This window comes from Rousettus aegyptiacus, unplaced genomic scaffold (assembly GCF_014176215.1).
Source record: "Rousettus aegyptiacus isolate mRouAeg1 unplaced genomic scaffold, mRouAeg1.p scaffold_m13_p_14, whole genome shotgun sequence".
In the NCBI taxonomy this organism is placed as follows: Eukaryota; Metazoa; Chordata; class Mammalia; order Chiroptera; family Pteropodidae; genus Rousettus; species Rousettus aegyptiacus.
Window position 1 is genome coordinate 25,908,127 of NW_023416289.1, and position 20,913 is coordinate 25,929,039.

At 39.7% G+C, this 20,913-nt stretch overlaps 1 protein-coding gene across 4 annotated transcripts in view; it reads left to right on the forward strand.

Moving 5' to 3' along the window:
* The window catches only part of CDH13 (cadherin 13), a 1,315,977-nt gene that overhangs the window by 907,679 nt on the left and 387,385 nt on the right, over positions 1-20,913 (forward strand). The window contains exon 6 of one of the 4 annotated variants that reach the window (XM_036232119.1): positions 10,720-12,093. The exons of the other annotated variants lie outside the window; for them this stretch is intronic. Coding sequence (XP_036088012.1) covers positions 10,720-10,728 — 9 coding nt within the window. The 3' untranslated portion in view covers positions 10,729-12,093. Of the gene's footprint in view, positions 1-10,719; positions 12,094-20,913 lie in introns of those variants that run through there. 4 annotated transcript variants of the gene reach the window in all.

Below are 20,913 nucleotides of genomic sequence, written 5' to 3' on the forward strand. Positions count from 1 at the left end.
ACTGCTGGTTCCTTATACACTGTTACACAGCAGGGCAATAATCTATTGAAGTAAGCCTAAAAAGGGGGCAGCTTGTAATTAAAACAGTATAACACGAGTGTGTAATGACTCTCTTAGTTCTAAGATGGCCCTGTCATGCTGCGTTTGTGTGGAATAAAAGGTATATTTAGGAAACAGCTCTATATGGAGACATCGACAAGCTCAGGTTTTAAAGTTTAGGATGAGGCCATGTTTCACTGCAATAATATGCCCACAAGGAAATATCATTTGTTTGGGACATCTGAGAATTACAATTACTGCTTTGGGAAGCATCGCTTATTAAGCCACACTCACTGTGAAATTTAAAATATTTAGATCATAAAGTACCGAGCATGATTTATGGATGTCGGTATCCATGGAAAAGATGTGAGTGTGTAAATCCTTGGCATATGTACAACACATATGTGTGGGTGTGAATCCATGTATGAACGCAGATCCTCTCGGTATGCATGAAGGCATTCATCTACGCAGATTTAGCACTTAATCCTTCTCCCTCAAGTTTACTTCATTTTTTTCAGGACACGTTTTTATCTCTCATCTTTTATCCTCTTAGGCGTGTTTGCTCATGATAAGAATTATTTACACATCATTTACATTTGTAGATTTGCTTCTTTTCCTAGTGCCAAAGACATTTTTACAGATTGTTTTCCATCTCCTTTCTTCTCTTCCCTTCCTCCCTTTCTTTTATACAAACAGTAATTTATAATTACATTTTTTATTTAGTATTTCTTCCTCCACATTTCCACTACCTTATGAGTTACTCTGTCTATAAATTTTCTGCAAACAAAGCCTCTTTATTCTGAAGCAGCTCCAGCTCCAGCTCCACCTTTTTTTTTAAATAGGCAAAAGACAATTTCCAAAGTTGGCACCATGACAACACAAAGCAGCTTGTACTCAGGAACTCAGGTTCGACCCTCCGCAGAAGTGCGTAGGGGTTATTCACACTAAACCATCTCAGGCAACTGGATGCTCTCACCCTTCATTTAGTTCTGAGGATTTCATCTAGTCCACAAAGATAGGAAGCAGGCTTGCCATAAGCATTAATGTCGTGTCTCCCCAGCACCAGTCATTCATTTCATTTCCCAATTTCATGATTTCTGTTTTGTTTGGACATCAAGTTTTTCTGTTTCTAATTCAACAATATCTATATAAACATAGATTTTGTGTAGTACTTATTATTGGCTTATCACACGTTAACATAAACAATAAAACTCAAAATTGCATCCTCTACCATCTAAAATAATCGTGCATTGCACTGAGAAAAAATGTTTTATTGTAATCCATAAAGATCTAGTTTCCTTTCAGGCTAAGAATTCTATGGTTGGTTTTAGAATTGTACCGCGATGAACATCAAGTCATGGGTGCATGTTTCTTTTGAAAATCAGGCTGACTTGTCACAGTAAACCTCCAGAGGGCTCCAAGATGAAATGGAAGAGGTAGTGACGCATCTTTGCTAACTGGGAAACTAAAGTACAAAGATGCCCACATATTTACAAACATGCCTTGAACCTGGAGACTCTTGCATTATGGAATGATTAAGGCTTTTACTTATACGGGGGAGAAAAATTAGGCTGTTGGCCTATCATATCCAAACAGGAGTTGATAGTAGCGGAAATGACAGCTGTAGGAATTGATAAATTTGGGTCGGACAAACAAGATTAAATAGAACTGTGGGTACCTTGGCCAGGCTAATGATTTGGTGTCATTTCAAACTGATATTCTTTAGTAATGTTGAATATTTATTAAGAAGGAGAGGGTGAGCTCTATGTTTGAAAAAAGAAGGGGATCCTCTTGTGGTTTCCTCGCCATTCCTTCCTTTCCTTGAGTAATTCAATTCTAGCCTTGAATTACAAACATTCCTTCCACAACTATCTGTTCTGTGCCTACAATGGCCAGGCCCTTCTCTATGTGCTAGGAATGCTGTTAGAAACAACAGCAGGTCCCTGCCCTGAAGGAATGTATGTTCTATCTCAGTTAGCAAATAAAATCCTGCAGTTACTTCTTCTTGGACTGCAGTTTGTTACTCCTGACATGTCCTTTGAGGGCTTTGGTTTCGTCCTCTATAGTTTTTAAAAGAAAATGTGGTACAACTGAATAACGTATATCATTTTCAACTTGGATAAATTCTATAAACTAAAACTTTGTTCACTTCATTTTATTTCCATTGATATTTTAGTAAATCTCATAAATGACTGCTCAAGGCAGCTCCCCAAGCTGGGCTTCTCCTTCTTCCATCTTAAGACTGCCCGCGATGTTATTGAATTGGATCTAGACAGCAACACTGCCCCCACTGAGGTAAAGTTCACTAAAATTGTGACTGCTGTTTGAGCCCCAAGCCAAGATAATGGGCCTCAAAACAAAACAGAGCAAAACAAAACTAAACAAAACAAAACAAATAGGCCTTGAAAATAAGTCAAGAAAAAAAGGACGCACTATCCTCCCAAGACCATAAAATGCTGGAAATTATAATTGTGCTGGTTTCTCAATGACAATAAGGAAATAATTCATGGCACTTGAATGGAATATAGCACTTATGAGCCAGTCTTATTTATAGAAGAAGCCCTTCTTTTTTTCTCTCCCTGCAAAGTCTTTGATTTGAGTTATTTACTTAGGACAATTAGAGAAAAACTCTGTAATAAATTCTATGTGAATATCGACTACAAATCAATTCCAATAAAAATAGTACTGTCCAATCATCTTTGCCACTGCAAATGGGAGGTAATAATTTATATTCAAGCTGCTTTACCTGGATTAATCTCTTCAAACCTAACTGATCTATATGAAAATCTTGTCACAGCAAATTATTTTTGATCTGATGCATCTCACATATCATAATGGTAATAAATAAACATTTGTGTTATGCCTTAGAGTTTATGATGCTTTCCCATCCATTACTTCTCTTAATTATCATAACAGTACTTAGATGGTTAATTCATTTACCCAATATTGGATGCTTCTGGTTCACATAACAAAAATTCATGGAGCACCTCTGTGTCAGACACAGTGCTAACCATTGGGGAAGAAGGGCAAATAAGACAAAGCCCTCAGCCATACAGAAACTATATTCTCATAGGTAGACAGCTGATACATTTTAAAATTATGCAAACGTATGATGAAATGTTGCAGAGTGATAAGGCCTGTAAAGAATTGGAGGCCAAGGGGTAGAGATTGACAGGGACTTCTGGTTTTGATTCGGGACAGGGCAAATTTCCCGAGTGGTGGGGAGACCAAGCCCTACCCTGAGAGAAGAAGAGCATCCGTTGGCGGAGAGTGTAGAAAGAATTCAACACACACGCCAAAGTTAGAGTCAAAAGAAAAGTTTATTAGAAAAGGGATAACACTCCACAGAGTGTGGTCTCCTCTCAGAGACAGAGAGTGAGAGGGACAAGTAAAGGCACTGAGTGGGACAGTGAGTGGGTCCAGGAGAGACGCTGAAAGGCAATGAGTAGGGAGACAGGGAGAAGCTGAGTGTTCAAGGAATTCAGTTTATATGCCATTCTTTAGTTCCCATTTCCTTTGATAGAGACACACAGTGAGGAAGGGAAAAGAGGAAGAGTATGCAGCCCGAAAGGCCTGCCAGCAGTTCCCAGCCTTTAATCCCTAGGTTTCCCCTGGTTTAGCCATAGGGAATGTATGAATTTATTTGTGTAGAGTGCCATTTAAAGATTTGTTTCTGTTTCCCCTAGTTCCTGGCATGGGGAATGGGCTGTTAGCAATCCCAGCAGGAAGTCTTCCTTTGTTCTGAAGGTGTCCTCCTGGCCTGGCTGCAGGGCTGGTGAGCATATTGCAGTCTCTGAATATAGGTTGATTAACATTTTAATTCTCTTGTCTCCTCCCTACATTAGTGTCCCTGTGGGGGTAAATGGTGAGAAGCCCTGAATTACAGGAAAGAGTGAGCTGGAAGGACTAAATTTCAGGCAAAGGGAATATTTGGTTTATGCCTCACGTAGAGCACTGCGTTCTCTACTTACAACTTAATACCACAGGTGTATTTTTTATATTGCTAAAACTTGAATTTTTAAAGATTAAAAAGTGTTCAGTTTTATGATGTCCTTCTAGATTTTGTAGATGTCCAGGAGATGCAGTTGGAGCTCATAGATTTTCTCCACTCCTTACCAGAACACAGGCCCACCGGGCTGCACGGGAACAACCAACAAATCATAATCGTTAGGGTCAATAGGCCTGCGTGGCCCCTAAAGATTTACTAAGCTGGAGAAACAACCCCTCCACCCCCATTATGGAGATCAGGCTGGACACAAATAGCTTTCCTCAAAAAAACTAAAGAAAAGGCTAAGCTGTGGAGGAGAGAGTGTAGTAAATCCAGCCTATTGAGTGGGCCTGTGGATCGGCCAGGCATTGGGGATTTTAGAAGGGGGCTTCGCTGTCAGAGCTAACTGATGAGGCTGCTGGAAAACAGCCTTTCTGATTTCATATCCAATTTTTAATATATGACAGTAAGCACACTGCCACTCAGAAAACCCGATCTCTGGTGACATTGTCCTGATGCTGTGACTGGTGCTTAAAGAATAGGCTTTTGTCACGTAGCTTCAATGCTTTTTTCAGGAAACCACAGAGATGATATTTATTGAGCATTCTTTCACCCTAATTATGGTGTCTATTGTTTCTTTAATCAAGCAAAATAGCTCTATAACAATATCAATTATTAAGAAGCCCACAGGGTGGCCCATTTGAAAACTGCCACATAGGGGGCTATGTAAAAGTGAAGACATGTTTTAACATAGGATTTCAAGTCAACCTACCATTTGTTGATCTCTTGTGGTTTCCCTGGAGGAGTGCTTCAGTGCTATGCAGTTATCATCACAGTTTTCATTTTCACAACTCTCCAGTGAGGCAGGCTTAGCTATGCCTACATATGAAACATAAGGACATTTAAAGAGGCAAACAAATAAAAACTGCCCTTGATCCAACAGTATAGAACCTGGAGTTTAACCTCCTGTATAGACATTAAAGCTCTTAATTATTGACCCATAATCGGATCACCCTAGAGTGAGGTGTAAATTTCACTTCTAATCACATTGCTCAGTTTTGTGTCTCACCTGGGGTCAGGGCTTTTATAGCTAGACTTTTACAACAGTCTCTTAAAGTCAGTCTCACACCCTCCAGCCTTCCCCCTAGACCAAGCCTGGCTTCTGTGTACCAATACCATAATCCTTGTAAAGGAGCGGCCCATCAAGTCACAACCCTGCTTAAAAGCCTCAGTGACAACAGTTCTTCTGGGCTGGGAGGCAAGCAGAAAGGTGGTCTCAGGGAGAAGGTTGATTTCAGCCAGGGCTGGAGGTGAAGAGAATGTTCTAGAAAGCCCATATAGCTGGAAGAGGTTAATCAGAGACCTCTCATTTATCTCGCGCCCTTGGTACATGCTTTTCTCTTTTTCCAAAATGTTCTTCTTATTAAATTCAAGTCCTACTCCGAAGAAGGCCACCCCTTACCCTCTGCCCAGGACAATCTGCCACAGGCTCCAGTTCTTTACGGGTCATTGAAGCCCTCACTGCTCTTCAAACTTACGTTTGTATGGATACTTGATTTATTTCTATAAATCCCACTAAACAGTGTACTTCTTCAAGAAAGAGATGGTCTTTTCCCATCGACAGAGTCAGATTTGTGGAACTTGCTGAACGAATTGAAGATATAATTAAGTTAATTATATGCAAATTTATTCAAAGGATATTCAGCTCCTAAAGCTGTGGTTCCCAAACACCCTGAGGGCAGGGAATGTTTTGTTAAACTTGATTCTCAGGCTCCACCCAGGAACTACTAATTAGAAATTCCTGAAATGTGAACTTTAAGCCAGCTCCCAGGATGAATCTGATTTGGGTGAGAGTTTGGGGACTTCCTTCTTAGCAGATAAAATCTAGTCTATGCGCATCTTTATTCCATTTTGGTGTGCTCAAAGGGTGTCATCTCAGTGAGTTCTGTCTGAGTTCCTCCCACCCACTCACCCCTATTTAAAATTCTGATTTTCTACCCTCGCACCAGCACCCCAATACTCCTTATTTTTATCCAGAGAACTTGTCTGTCACTACCCACTGGTATATAAACTCAGGGAGGCATGGATTTTTGCTTGAGTTGCTCCTGCCATTTTCTAAACAGTACTTGGCATATAATAGGCACCCAATAAACATCTCAATTATTTGAAGAAATAATTTGCCCCATAGAACATTTAAGTGTTCAAGGCCCTATGCAGCTGGGAAAGGAGAGACACTGAGCCATTGTAGCTTGAGATAATATTGACATTGTTTTTTTCATTTTTTTTTTCTTTTGATTAGATGACACTTGAGAAATTAGGGCAGCCATCATAATTTTCTCCAAATGTTGTTGGGTCATGTCCACCTAACAGAAAGGCAATTTTGGCTGCTAATTTCCTGCCTGATCAGATTAATTGAATTCAGATGGTGAGCATAAATTGCCCCTGTAGAATAAACAAGACAACACTAAAATTAATCCTTATCTAGGCTCCTAATTTGTCTCTGACGAAAAGCTGTGTTTTATTGTCTTCATATCTTAAATTACAGGGAAGGATGGCCAAAGAGATGGGGGAACTAACAAAGCATGCAGGAGGGGCTCGGTGAGAGGGGTGCCACTTTTTTTCACTGGCATTAAAAATCAGGGGTGAGCCTTATGGCTCTAGGTTGGGATAAAGGATGTACACATTATTGATTGCAACTATTAAAAATTTGGGTCAGTTTTAAACCCACAGTGCCTACAACCTACTTCCTGCCTCTATTCAGAGCAAATAAGTCCTATGCCTGGACTAGATGCCAGTCCCTGGGTGTGGGGGTAGGGGTGAAAAGAAGTGGAAAGAATCACGAATAAATAGCACAGCTCTCAATAACTCATAAACTAATGAACCACTTTCAATTTTATGCTTTATGTCCTATACTGGGAAAAAAATGAGGTGGCTTATAATGAGAATGACAAGTTCATTATGACTATTTAAATAATCATAATAGAAGAAAATATGTGTGTAAGGAAAGGAGCCAATAGACCCTGAATACTCAGGATCATAATTATAATCATTTACAGGATCATAAAACATCGGGGTTGAACCGCCTGATAATGAGCTCTCAGTTCAAAATCTTCTCTATCCTCTCAGTCTGTTGCCTGAATCCTTTTGAGGGGTACCACACTCTGTCTCAACCACTCCTCCTTTGAGTAGCTCTGTTTGAAATATATCATTTATCAAGCCAAAATCTGTCTTCCACTCATAGGTAGTAGCTCTACTACAGCCCAGGGAGGAGGGGGTGGAAATCCTTCATTATGGTCCATCACTGAGTGCTTTGAGGATGTTCTTCTATTCCCTCCGGGTTCTCCCCACCAGTGATTCGGGTGTTTCCTCATATGGTTTGCAAGCATCTCAAGCCAGTGATTGTCTCTTATGCACCTTTGAGTTTCTAGAGCACAGCACCTCTTGCACAGTAGGTACTCAAACATGTGATAAATGGACGTCCTAGTACCCTTCTTCTTACAGGAAATTCCTCACTCACTATACAGTGGAAATGTGTGGTATTTAATTGGAGGTTTTCTTGCTCATGGTTTGGACGTTGCTTGTGGATGGGAACTCATCTAACTTACAAATATGTTTTAGCCTTCAGATGGAAGGTTGAACAAAGTCTGCCTGATGGTTCTAAGATGAGGGTCTTTCTCAAAGTATGGAGAGTTTGTTAAAAAATGCAGATGCCTAAGCCAACCTACTGAATGAGAATGCTATCTCTAGGTCCCAGCAAATCTGCATCTAACAGGGTAGTTTGGGACTCTTTAAAGGCTTAAAAAGGCAAGGGTTTCTTAAAATGTGGTGCCTTGGATCCCTGAGACATTTTCAAGGGATTCATGAGGTCAAATTTAGCTTCATAAAAGTACTGAGATGCTACATGCCTTTTTCCCTCTCATCTCTCACAAATGTACCATGGAGTTTTCCAGAGGCTACCTGGTGGGTGCTAGTGCAGCAGCCTGAATGCAGAAGCAGCGAGAGAATCCAGCTGTCTTCCATCAATCCAGGCAGTAAAGGGAAGCAGAGTGCCGCTTTCTCATGACATTTTTTGTTTGTTTGTTTAGGAAAATATAGATTTTTTAAATTTAAAATGTGTTATTTATGTTAACAAGTTATGGGTTTGCTTTTTAAATGGAGTAATAAATTTTTTAGGCTCATAATTTTAATGGAAAATACATAAATGGTGATAAGACAAACTCACACAAACAAAAGGCCTCTGGGATCCTCAAACATTTTTAAGAGCATGAAGAGTCCTGCATCCTGCTGCTATTGAGCAACAGACTAAATTTGCTTAAAAATACTCTATCTTTATTCAGTTAAATGCTATATCAAGTAGTTGATCTATAGCCATCCAACTTCCATAAAATTATGAGTTCTATTGAAATGAGTTCTGATAGTTTCCTTTCTCCAAGGAGGCTGAGGTGTTTTTACAGTATTGCAGCATAAAAAGAAATCAGCCACCAAATATTTTTTCCTTGCATAGAAAAAATTATTTCATAATATCTTCCGAGACTTCCCCCAAATTTGGTAAATTTGAAGTTCTCCAATTTTATGTTATCTATAGTGGGGACAAAACCTGGCTAGATGAAAAAAAAAAAGTGGAATATCAGAGATTTAGCTCCGAGACTCTATGCGATCACATCTGGCTCCCTTTATTATCTCTCATTCCCCAAGCCTAAACCAGAGCCAGCTTGAAACCATCCCATGAATTCCTTCCTATCTTTCCCCAACCATCATGGGCCCCTTGAACCAGAGGTGTCCTCTAACCAAAAGGCAGCTCCAAGACTTAACCACCGGAAAAAGTGCTTCCAAAGTAGAGAGGCAGCAGTATAGTGACAAATGTTCAACAACTGGCTTGGCGGGCAGAGAGCAAAGCCCTGATTTGTAGCATTTGTTGATTTCTGAGGCATAAATAGTCTTGTAATGGCTGATTTTAAGCCTCAATCTGGCATCACTGAACACAGAGTTAGGGAGGGATGCACACAACAGACCCTGGATGGAGGAAGCAGGAAGGTTGTAATCCCTGAGCTCCTCCTACCTGGATTAGCTCTTCCCACGGGGAAGCAGGTGGATGTGGCTTTATTCCAGTGTAATCTTCCGTGTGTGAACAGAGAATAAGAGAGAAGAGGAGCCTCCTTGAGACATCTACTTCTCATTGTATTAACAACACACTTATAGTAGGAGATGGAGCTGAGAAGGGAGACCGAGACTCAAATTGGAACCTGTCTCTACCTTGCCAGGAGAGAGGCGTGGATAAGATGCTGAGCCCCCATTTCTTCATCAGTTTTATCAGAATAACAATAGTTAGCATGCTTGGCTACTGTGAAGACTAGATATAAATATAGAAATCATATAGTACTCTGGTGCCAAGTATGGTCATTTTCTTTTTTATTTTTATTTTTTATTGTAATGGATGCTCTTTGGGGAAGAATGTATCAACTACTTCTGAATTCAGGTTCTGACTACTTTTGTGCAGGTTCATCTCATTTTAACATTTTTTTCTCTCACATCTTTATATTTGAATTAAATATTTACAGGAAATCATTTTAAGTTCTATGGGAGTCCAAAGGTAAGAATTCTATATAATAGATTCAAACGGGTCTAATGTCAAGGCTAGATTTATTCTAATTAAGTCATTGTAAGCCACATATTTTTATAGATCTGAGGTAGAAGAGAAAGTAAATATGCCATCCCTGAGGATTTGTTAGTGAAGATTTACATGCCTTCTTTCCACTCCTGAGTTTGAATTTTAAATATTCCCAATGCCATGGGGCTCCTGGATGCACATACAAAATAATTGTTTTAAAATTCTGTTAGGGGAAAACGATAGCACAGTAGTTGAACCACAAATGCCAGAGGTTAGAGAGAACGTTAACATCATTCAAACAGCATACACATCTACCACATTCTAGAGATCATTGCTAAAAATGAGTTTTAATCCCACCTTAAAGGTCAGGGACAATATACCCATCCTTATTAGTGAATCCAAATTACCTAGGAGGAGAGGTTTATTCAAATGCTTGGGGCTGGGACAATTGGATATGCATTTGGGGAATGCATCATTAGCTTCCTGCTTCATAATATCTGGTGATACAGTAATCCTCTCTATCTGCAGGGGATACATTCTATTATCCCCAGTGGATGCCTGACCAAGGATAGTACTGAACTCTCTATATATACTATGCTTTTTCCCCATACATACATACCTATACAACTCCTTTATTTTTGGAAAACCATAAGGTTACAAGACAAATGACAATACGGCAAAACAAACAAACAAACAAACAAACAAAAAACCCAGATATAACAGACAGCCCCTGTCTTGAATAGACAAAGAGCTCCTATAAGTCAATAGCAAAGAAAAATATCATGGAAGAATATCATGGCAGAGAAATAAACTCCCCATGCACTGAGAGAGTAAGTCTTTCCTTCCAGCAGACCTAGACAATTATAGAGATTTCTAAATGATGACTTTACCTTTCAGTCAGGGCTGCTGATGGATGGATTTTCATCAGAGAACATTTTTCTTGCCCAGATGGCCTCAGTGTGTCTCCAGAATTGACAGGCTAACATAAACTTTACATTCAACTAAATGAGATTGTTAATGCTCCTAGCACAGTTTTAACTATGATAAGCACCCAAAGAATTCACGTTCTTCATCTTTTTTGTAGGGTTGGTAAGACGGTTAAATGAGATACTGTGTGTTCGGAAGCAGAAGAGTTCCCACCGCATATGGCTGCTCAGTAAATGTTGGCTCCTTTCCCTCAAATTCCCCTCTCATTCAGGCCTCATCAGGGGTTCATCGTCCTTGCTGCATGTTTTGAATCACCTGTGGAGCTATTGGACAACACCGGTCCCCGCATTCCACCCCAGCCCAGTTGAATGTGAAACTCTGCTTGTGCAGCCCCAAGCATTTAAAAGAGTTCCGCAGGACATCCTGATGTGGCCAGAGATGTTCTGCTTTAAACATGCTTTAGATGTCTCGCTATGGTGCCTTTATCCTTGAGGTTCCTTCTCCATCCCACCTTGCCATTGTCTACCTCTCTGCCTACTGAAGTCTCAGTTTCCATTGCAAATAATCTTCCCAACTCTGAGCTCCTTAGCATTTGCATCCATTCTATACATTTGCCTTTTAATGGCCTTTTATTGTAACAATATGTACTTGTGAATTATCTTTCTGTCTAAAATTATAAGCTCCTGGAGGCCAAAGATCTTATTTATCATTAATCTGTCCATTAGTGTTCATTCCAGCACTTGACACATAGAAAGTTCTCAAAAGTTATTGAATGAATAAATGAATATAAGAACAGATACTTATATTTACACAAACTTACACAATCACCGTACTCCCTAGGATCTAAAACCAAGTCCCTGTAAGCCCCAATTATCAGATACTTACCTTCACAGAGACAGCCATATCAGCTAACTCAGCTGACACTTTTCAAAGAGTGGATTTATTGTCAGTCATGAAGTTGTTGTCCATTGTGGAATCGAATCAGATTCATTATAGTTCTTGGGACTTTGTAAAACCCTCACTTTTGGCTTCTCGGTTTGGATTTTTAATCCTGAACAAAGTAGCTGCGTAAGAGGAGACTCTGAACGGTCAGAAGCAGTGGTTGGTACTAGGTGTTGGAGTCACTGGTTGTTTGACCTTGGGCAAGTTGCCTCTTAGAGCTCAGTCTCCTCCTCTGCAAAATGGAATATAATGCTACTTTCTCCCTTGCAGGTGAGATTAAAATGAGACCTTTCATTTGAATATATTCATCACAAACCAGTCACATGGTGAAGACTCAAAAAATGATGGCCCACAGAACATAAAAATAGGATTAAGATTAAAGAGCAAAGACCGCTCCAAACAGAATTAGGGCATTTTTCAGTGGAATGGAGAAAGGGAACTAACATTTTCTAATTAACAACCATGTTTCAGGCCAAGAACTTTACTGGTTAATTCAATGCAGGGAAAATGGCAAATTATTTAAATTTATAACATATAATGATATAGCATAGCATAATGTTACAGGAAGACAATAATATAAATACAAGTATAATAAATATAAATAGCATGATTAACATAAATAATCAATATACTTAATATATGGTAAAATTAATGTATGAAGAATATATAAAATAATATAGTATGTATAATGTTATATAATATGTGTATGCCTTTTTGTTTTTTTAAACCCTTTTCAGAGTAAGTCGAAGAAAACAAAGGCCCAAGTTTGATAGTGAAATGATTTTGGCAATAAACCAGATAGGTCTTGCCGAGCTGGGTACAGCTGTTTGGCGACTGTATTTTAATTATAAAAGAGCTGGCAGGCTTCCCTACACATTCTCCTTGTACAAATGTTAACTCTGGTTCAGAGGCCTTCTTTCTATATCCAGAATTCTCACACATAATTTCCCTCCTTTGTTTTTGTTTTGGAATGGCTCCTTAACCTTTAAAGGAAGTACCTTTTGTCTGGGGCAACAGGATATCCATGTGACCTTATTCGTAGGCACTCAGCAAGAAAGAAAATGTCCATATTAAAGCATTAAAATCCTGCACAAAATAAAGACAAGGTCTCGTGGAAAAAATTCATGACATGGTTTTATCTGTGCCCATTGTTCCCTGAAGTGACCTGATCCTAGTCAATTTCTTATTGGTGCTTTTAATTATTTTTCTCCTTTAGAAGTGAACTCTTGAGAAAGTAATTATGTGGTCATTTGAGAGACTCTAGAGTGGCACCTTTGCGGCATGGCCAAGCCGACTATTCCGTGGTGCATTTGGGGACGGCTGTCTACGTTACCGCCTCACGGAATAACTGAAGCAACTGGATTCCAGAATATGCCCTGGACTTGTTGATAAATTTAATGGCCAGATTTGCATTAAAAGATCCAATGAATTATTGAGGGAAAAAGTTTAAACACCGTTCATTGTTACCAGGCATCAGAGGGCAGCGGGAAAAGCGGGGGACCGTAGATGCAGACCAAGAAGCGTGGGAGGAGTTGACAGCTGCTAACCCCCATGGTGCCCCTGTCTGCCCCACGTTTCAAAGGAGCAAAGAGCTGTTGCACAAGAGCTCTCTGTTTCTGCACCCTGACTCTAGGTCAAATCTGCTTGCCCAGCGAGTCTGTCAGAGCACCATGCCTGCTTCTACCCACTCCTGACGTTGGAAGCATGAACTGGATTCCAGGTGACTACTCACCTGGACACTTCTAGCAGTTGTCCCTCAGTCCAGGCCCTGGAAGAGGCTTCATTCTTCCCACGTCGGCCTCAGGGGACCCTCCCTGCATGCTGTCAATCACATACTGTACTACAGTTGGTTTTTCTTTGACAAATACTTTTTCCATATTTATGGGTGAACCCAAAGAATACTGTCCCAGGGCTGTTGCTAGGCCACATGATAATTTTGTGCAGATCTAAAAAGGCGCCCCCTCTGGTAATACACAGCCTCACAGGTGTACAGACTTGGGCTACAAAACGTGCCACTGTCAAATTTTAAAATATTCTTTACTTATGTGTGGACTCAGGCCCATGGCCTGGATTTTCAGTTCCCTTAACTTGCCCACTCTCTTGTGCATATACAACATATAAAACCATTGGTGCTACCCCTGAGGGTTCTTCTTCTTCCCTTCATCTGAGAGATGCTTTTCCTCCATTTTAGAGTCACCTATATGAGAAAGAACTTACATGTTACCCTGGGAGACTAAGGTACACATGTGCAGAAACCATAAATGCTTGCAAAGTCACAAATTATAGGTCACTGTCATTCAGCAAAAGGCAGAGGAGCACTTGGGAAGCACAGCACATAGAAGGGTCCCAACATGGCCGGGGCAAAATCAGACATTTCCCATGAGACATGGTAATTGCCAGCAGAGCCCCAACTAAGGGGAAGTAAATGAAATCATTGAGACACTGCCTCACCTTAGGGGCCAATATCCTCAGTCATCGAAAGAAATAATATTTTAATGCAACATTTTAAAAACTCAAGATTAATGAAAAAAAACCCATAATGAACAAGACATCAGAATTTTAAATAAGCACAGCATCAGTATGGCTGATTTTCCTTTTGCCTCAGGCTCTAACATGGCCCGTCTCGGCACTGTGACTGATCCTGTGTTTAAAATTGTGACGGTTTGTTCATCTTCGGTTTTCTGTATTAATTTTGAATTTGTAAAATATTGCATTAAAATATCGTTTATCTTGATGACTGAGTTTCTTGGCACCTCCTCTCAGTTGACACAAAAGCAAATGCCTCACTCTCCTCACTCTAGTCCAGCCCTGATCACTAACTCACAAGTTAGTCCCCATCGTTGAGGGCTGCATGAGACATTGTGCTAAGAATTTGGCATTGCACCCTTTTAAATCCTGACAACCTTATGCCTCGAGGTCTCTCATTAACAGATGAGCAGATTAGTTGAATAATCTGCCAGAGGACCACGCTAAGTGGGGAGGTAAGGGAATCAAATGAGGACTAAAGCCCATTGGAAAATGAGGGTGTGGAGGAAGCAAGGGCAGGTGCGAAGGTTCTAGAGCAAGTGCAAGGCAGCCAACTTAGCTGCAAGGAAGCTGCCTACTCCCCGCCAGCTGAAGGAGCCAGCTGTGCACGCAGGGCTTCTCCATAGTGACATTTCACACTGCAGAGTTACCAAGAAGAAAACACACATCCAAGACTTGTGTTTGGAAGCTGATTACTTAACCTTTTCTCAAAGAATCTTCAACAAATATCTCATATCGCCCCCCTCCTCCCCAAACGAATTAGTTCTCCTTTCATAAAACTCAAGTGAATGCATCTTCATTTCTCTGCAAAAAGAGCAGCTGCAGTTCAATCACTCGAAATACAGAGTCTGGGTGGAAATTAATGCTGTTGATGAAACCAGCCGTCTAAAACACTGAAGGATAGTGGACTGAAAAGACCACGGTATTTGCATCCTTTTAAACATTCACCTAGATTTACATAATGGAGATGCCAATTGTACTGCGGGAGAAAAATCAACCTACCTGGGCTCATATTAACTTTGCCTGCTCCCTACAGCTCCTATGGGACTGGAACACCAGCATGCCTTGCTCTTTTGAAAGAGAAAAATGTGAAACTCCTACATTCATCAAGCGAATCTTTAGTGAAACAAGTGAGATGCACTGTGGGCTGGTACCTGTTCCCCCATCTGCAAGAACCAATGAGACAAATTTCTGCTGGGGACCAAGACCAGGCATAGCTCACTGTCTGTATGTGAATATGCATTGATTGATATGGTTGTCAGGAAACAGTACATTCCCAGCCTTGTGCCTATTGGCCTCTACTGCTAGAAATCATGGCATCAACTTTAGTACCTAATTACACTAATCTCATTATTTTTGGTGTCGATTAACAGCTTCTCCTTAGGCTTCTATTTAGAGCAATGTTTAACAGCTGTGGGTACACATCAGAATTTCCTGGAGTGCTTTTTAGAAATGCAGATGCCAGGGCCCCATTCTAGTGTTTGGCCCAGATACTGATATTTTTTTCATTTGCATTTTCAGAGAATGCTTTGTTAACCCAATAGAAAGACAACCCAGGGTAGACTTCAGTAAAATTATTTCCAAATGGGCAAAGAAAGGTTTCCTGGTGGCCCTCACACCATTTGATGTAACTAAAAATAAAACTAGACCTGACTCCTCACAACTCCAAACCGGTAGAGGTTACAAGAGAAAAAAGGATAATTCAACTCCAACTTACTTTGACCTGAATTTATGCCAAGTGAGACTTTTGCGTGAATTATTCAGAAAAACACCCTGAGTTGCCCCTTAATACATCTTGTACGGCTGGTCCCATGTATATTAAAAAAATGTTTTCTATGATTATTTTCCATGTAGCTAAGGTCACCTTGACCAGATCAAAGTTCCCCAAAGTTATTTTTTAATGTACAAATTTAAAACATCACTTTTAATCACACCTGCTCCCAGTAGATATGAGTGATTGACTTTGTCTATATAACAGAGTTTACTTATAACATCCTCCATGTATTTTTCACTACTGGTTTATGTTACTACCATTTTTACATTTAGTTTAGAAAATGCAAAATTAAGAAGTGACAGGTTGTAACTGGACGTAAGATCAATGCAGTTAGTTTCACTGAGAGCTTTAACAACTTGGTAGCTGTCAGGTGAAGTGGGAATGAGAACATCTCTCAATCCCAATTAACATACAGTCATAATCAGGAAGGGAGGTGGTGGCGTTTTCTCCTCTACACAATGAAGCTCTTAGAAGAAGTGGCTTCAATAATGTCATGTTTCTGGTTTTGTTCTGATCTTCTTCTCATTTTACCCAGTGCTAGCCTTTCTGTCCTCTGTTCTGCGGTCACTCTTTCGTATGGAGCTTTTTTGGGCTGTTGTCTTCCGGCTGCTTTCTGCTGTCCTGGAACTCTGTCTCTTCCCCAGCAGTCGCTTGGAAGGTGTTATTAAAGTGAGCAGCTTTCCACCTCAGTGACGCAAAGTTCAGAACCCTCTTTACCTTGCAGCCTCTATTTTTGTTTTGAACAAGTCTACCTAATTAAAAAGGCAAGAGCTAGACCTCTGAAGCATAAGGCCTGTCAAATACTCTCACCAAGTTGGCAATTTCTTTGGGGTGATAACAATATCACAGATATTTGAATTGAAATTATTAGGATGTTCATTAAAAAAAAAATCTGTCAATTAGCATAGCATTTCCTTGGGGCTTATTCAGAAAATCAGTATTGTAAAAGCTTGACCAGTTATTAGTTTAGCGTGATTGTACACTGATTTTTTTCCCGCATAACTTAAACCCACATTGTCAAGTGTCGACTGTATTTCTATCTCAGGTTGGAAATCCGAGGACGTTGAGGGCTGACTAATAATTACACTCAGGTTTTCAACCGCTCAGGAGGTCGGTGCCCCTACCCTTCATGTTGTTCAATGATAAACTGTACTCACGTGGAATAATACATTAAGAATTAGGTAAATTTTTTTAATGAAACAAAAGTTTGCTTTTGGAAACTATTTTACATTTCCTGTGGTGTCATTAAATCCTCATCCTTGACACCATGGGTTTTGGTATTGGTTAAATAATTGAATCTGCAATTAGTCATGGGCCGTATAACAACAGTTTGGTCAAGAAGGACCACGTATTTACTGGTGGTTCCATGAGATTATAATGGAGTTGAAAGTTTGCTGTTGCCTGGTGCCATTGTCACCATGGTTATGTAGCGGCACACGGCATTTCTCACATGTATGTGGTGATGCTGGTGTGAAAAACCTACCGCACTAGTAAATGTGTAGCACACACAATTATGTACAATACATAATACTTGACAATGATAATAGATGACTTAGTTACTGGTTTCTATATTTACTATACTATACTTTTTATTATTATTTTAGAGTGTACTGTTTCTATTTATAAAAGAAAAAAGTTTACTGTAAAACACCGTGCTGTGTTACGTCAGTAGCAAGCAGCCTCATACATCCACGTTATGCCACGTCTCTTGATTGCATCACTTTCTCTGTGTTGTTTTGTGCAATAACATGCTATCCAGGCTTCTAGCCTGGGAGCAATAAGCTACACCAAAGATCCAAGGAGCGTAGCAGGCTATACCATCTAGGTTTCTGTAAGAGTACCCTACAATGTTCGTACGATGACAAAATTGGCATTTTGCATTTCTCAGAACATATCCCCATCGTTGAGGGGTACATGACTGACTGTAGACACATTCCCTGGATGCAGTTACTAATCAGGTACTTGTGTCAGTTGCACAAGAGCAATGAACAAGGCATTAGATGTAACCACAATAAGAATCACTGTGCAACACTGTATTCAATACTAAAGTACTCTTTTTTGAGGATAGGGTTATCAGCCATGGAAAATGCATTGAGCTTTTATGATAGAATTTTTGTACTACATATAACTGATAAGGACCAAATCTTCTGATTAGAGGTCAGAGACCTCTAACAGATAAAGGGTCTTCATTAAGTTGTTTTTAACGGAAAACATTTACTGAATTCTTATTGTGTTAGGGGCTGAAATTACAAAGACATCTGACCTGACACATGCCTTCTGAGGCTCCTGCTGTAATTTGAGAGCCACAGCATGAACAGGAAAGAGTAGATGTGTCAGCTCTTTGAAGACAAGGGAGCTCAAATTCACAGTTGTTGCTCAGTGTGGTCAGTTAGCACCAAGGGAAGGTCAGCTATTTTCTGAGACAAGGTCGCTTAGAGACAAGACTGTCCAGGGTATAGTCATCTTCTTTATAGACTTAGATGCCTGATTTGATATCTATGTCCAGAGGCAATTTGTATCTTGGGGATGGACTTTTACTAATTAAACTCATGAGAGATGAATATGTAAAGCAGAATGTAAATGTATTAATTTGTAGTGAGAAACCAAAGATCATCTGACTTCTGTTGATAGACTATTTTTAATTGAGAGAATTAAAGTCGTGTCTGGATAAGTCTACTAATCTTTCAGAAAACTAAACTCTGATCATTAAATGAAATCTCTCTGTTGGAGAAACTTTCATGTATAACCTTTTATGTATAGATGATTTCATAGGGTGAATCTCTCTGATCAGTGACTTTCCTCATTCTTAGCATTTAGTGAAGATGCTCTCCATCTTAGCATCTGGCCATAGTTTCAAGATACAATTCTCTTGTTCTTCGTGCTTGCCCCTTAATTACCTTCTTCCCTTTCATCACATTTACTAACCATATCAAGGATTTCATTTACGTTTTCCATTTTAATCTTCATAATGTTCTCATGACTTAAAAATACACCCTCATATTACAGGTGAGAAAACTGAGTCTCATGGAGATTTCTTAAGTACCCTAGGTCACCTGAGCAGTGCCACAATCAGGTATATTCTGTGGTCAGTTTCTGGAAGGTAAGTGCCAAGAAATGGTATCAATTACAGCAGTTTAGGTTGAGGAAGAATGAGTCTGACAAGTATTGAGAATGGTTGAAGGGTATATGTGTTTAGAAAGGGGAAGGACATAAGACATGAGAATGGGAAAATGGAATTAGTCTATGATCTTTTAGAGATGTGGGCCCAAGAATGAAATAGAGGATGTGGTAGTGGGAAGATCAGGCATTTACCCTACCAGCTGCAAATTATAAGTTCTTAATTAGTAACTATTCACACACCCTTGGTAGGATCCCTGTGATCTAGGTAGGGCACGCAGTTTTTATGGCACTCCAACCAATTTATACTAATTTGAATATTCCACAACTTATTCTGACTGTTTCAGACAATAGCAGATTACATTTAGCACCAATAACATGTAAATGTACACCCTTCTGGGGAGAAGGGGTACTTTGTGTTTCCATCTTGGAGGAACCCAATATTGTGATAGGTTGAACTATTTCATAGACTGATAACAATTACTGGAGAAAGTAAGGGAGCCATTGGAGACTTTCTAAATAAATAAATAGTAAAATTAGATATATTTTTGGAAATAGCTCAGTGGAAGATGGAATGAAGGAGAGAGAGGGGTCTGGAAGGCTGTGGATCTGCCCCAAATCTTCAAAATCTTTTAAAACAGCAGGGGCACCAGTCTCCCTTGCTTGATCTTTGAACCTGGAAAGGCTTAAGATTGAGGCTCAGATGGCCCCAGCCTGAAACTCCTCAGAATATCAGGTTCACAGAGGATTACATAAGAAAGTTCCAGTTCCGGGATCCTTAGGTAAGGAGAGCTGCAGGGATTTTCAGTTGCTATAATGTGACGTCTTTTCCAATAATAGTATTAACAACAAAGTGCTATCTTTAGCTCATCGCCCTTGTTTTATATAGTTGGCAATAGATTTATATAACCTTTACTGTTTCTGATTGTAAAAGTAACGCGTGTTTGTTATGTGAAAAATTAGAAAATACTAAAACGAGGACAAATCACCCATAGTCCCATCACTCAAAGAAAAGCAATGTTGGTATAGCTCCTTCCAGACATTTTTAGTGTGTAAAAACACATATAATTTTACCAAAATGGAACCATGCCACGCATTTTATTTTTTGCAACCTGTTTTATACCATCTGACTGGAGGTAATATCTTTCTAAGTCACATATATCATCAGTTTTTTAAGCGCTGCAGGGTCATTAAACATTCAGAGCATGGATGTTCCTCTTTACTATGTTATTCCCTTATTTTTGATGTTTGAGTTGTTTAAGTTTCCACTTTAGGCCATAAAAAGAAAAAAAAAAGATGAATTTTCCAAAAATTGTAAGGTACAGTAAACAAAGATTGTGCTGCTCTGTCATAAACTTCCTGTTCTCGTAATAGCGCAGAAAACATAAACTTCATTGTTGCGGTGTGTTTACTCTTTCTATTTTCTTCCTCTATAGGAGGAGCCACCACCTTCCCCCTGGGTCCTCATGCTTTCCCTGGCATGCCGCTCAGCTTCTCTAGAGAATTATTTATCATTTATTGCACAAACATTTTTTGAGCACCTCCTGTGTGTCAGCACTTTGTGAGACCCTCGCTTTCTTTAGTGTTGATTAAAATGTCTATTATTCTACTCTCATTTAGGTTCTAGATTAATAATGAAACCAGAATCACTGACCAAAAAGGCTAACTTGGAAAATGCAAGTCATTATTCTTGTCATTTGAAGTACTAGAAATTCATGGAGCTTGTATTACTTAGTTATTGCTGCATAACAAATTGTCCCAACACTCTGTGGTTTAAAATTACACACAATTATTAACTTCCAGGTTCTTTAGATCAGGAGTCTAGCATGGCTGACTTCTGATTCAGAGTCTCTCACAGGCTGCAATCAAGTTGTCAGCCTGGGCTTTAGTCATCTTCAGGCTCAGTTGAAGAAGTTTCTACTTCTAAGCTCACATGGTCGTTGGAAAAATTGAGTTCATTGTGGGCTGTCAGATTGAAGGCTTCAGTTCCTT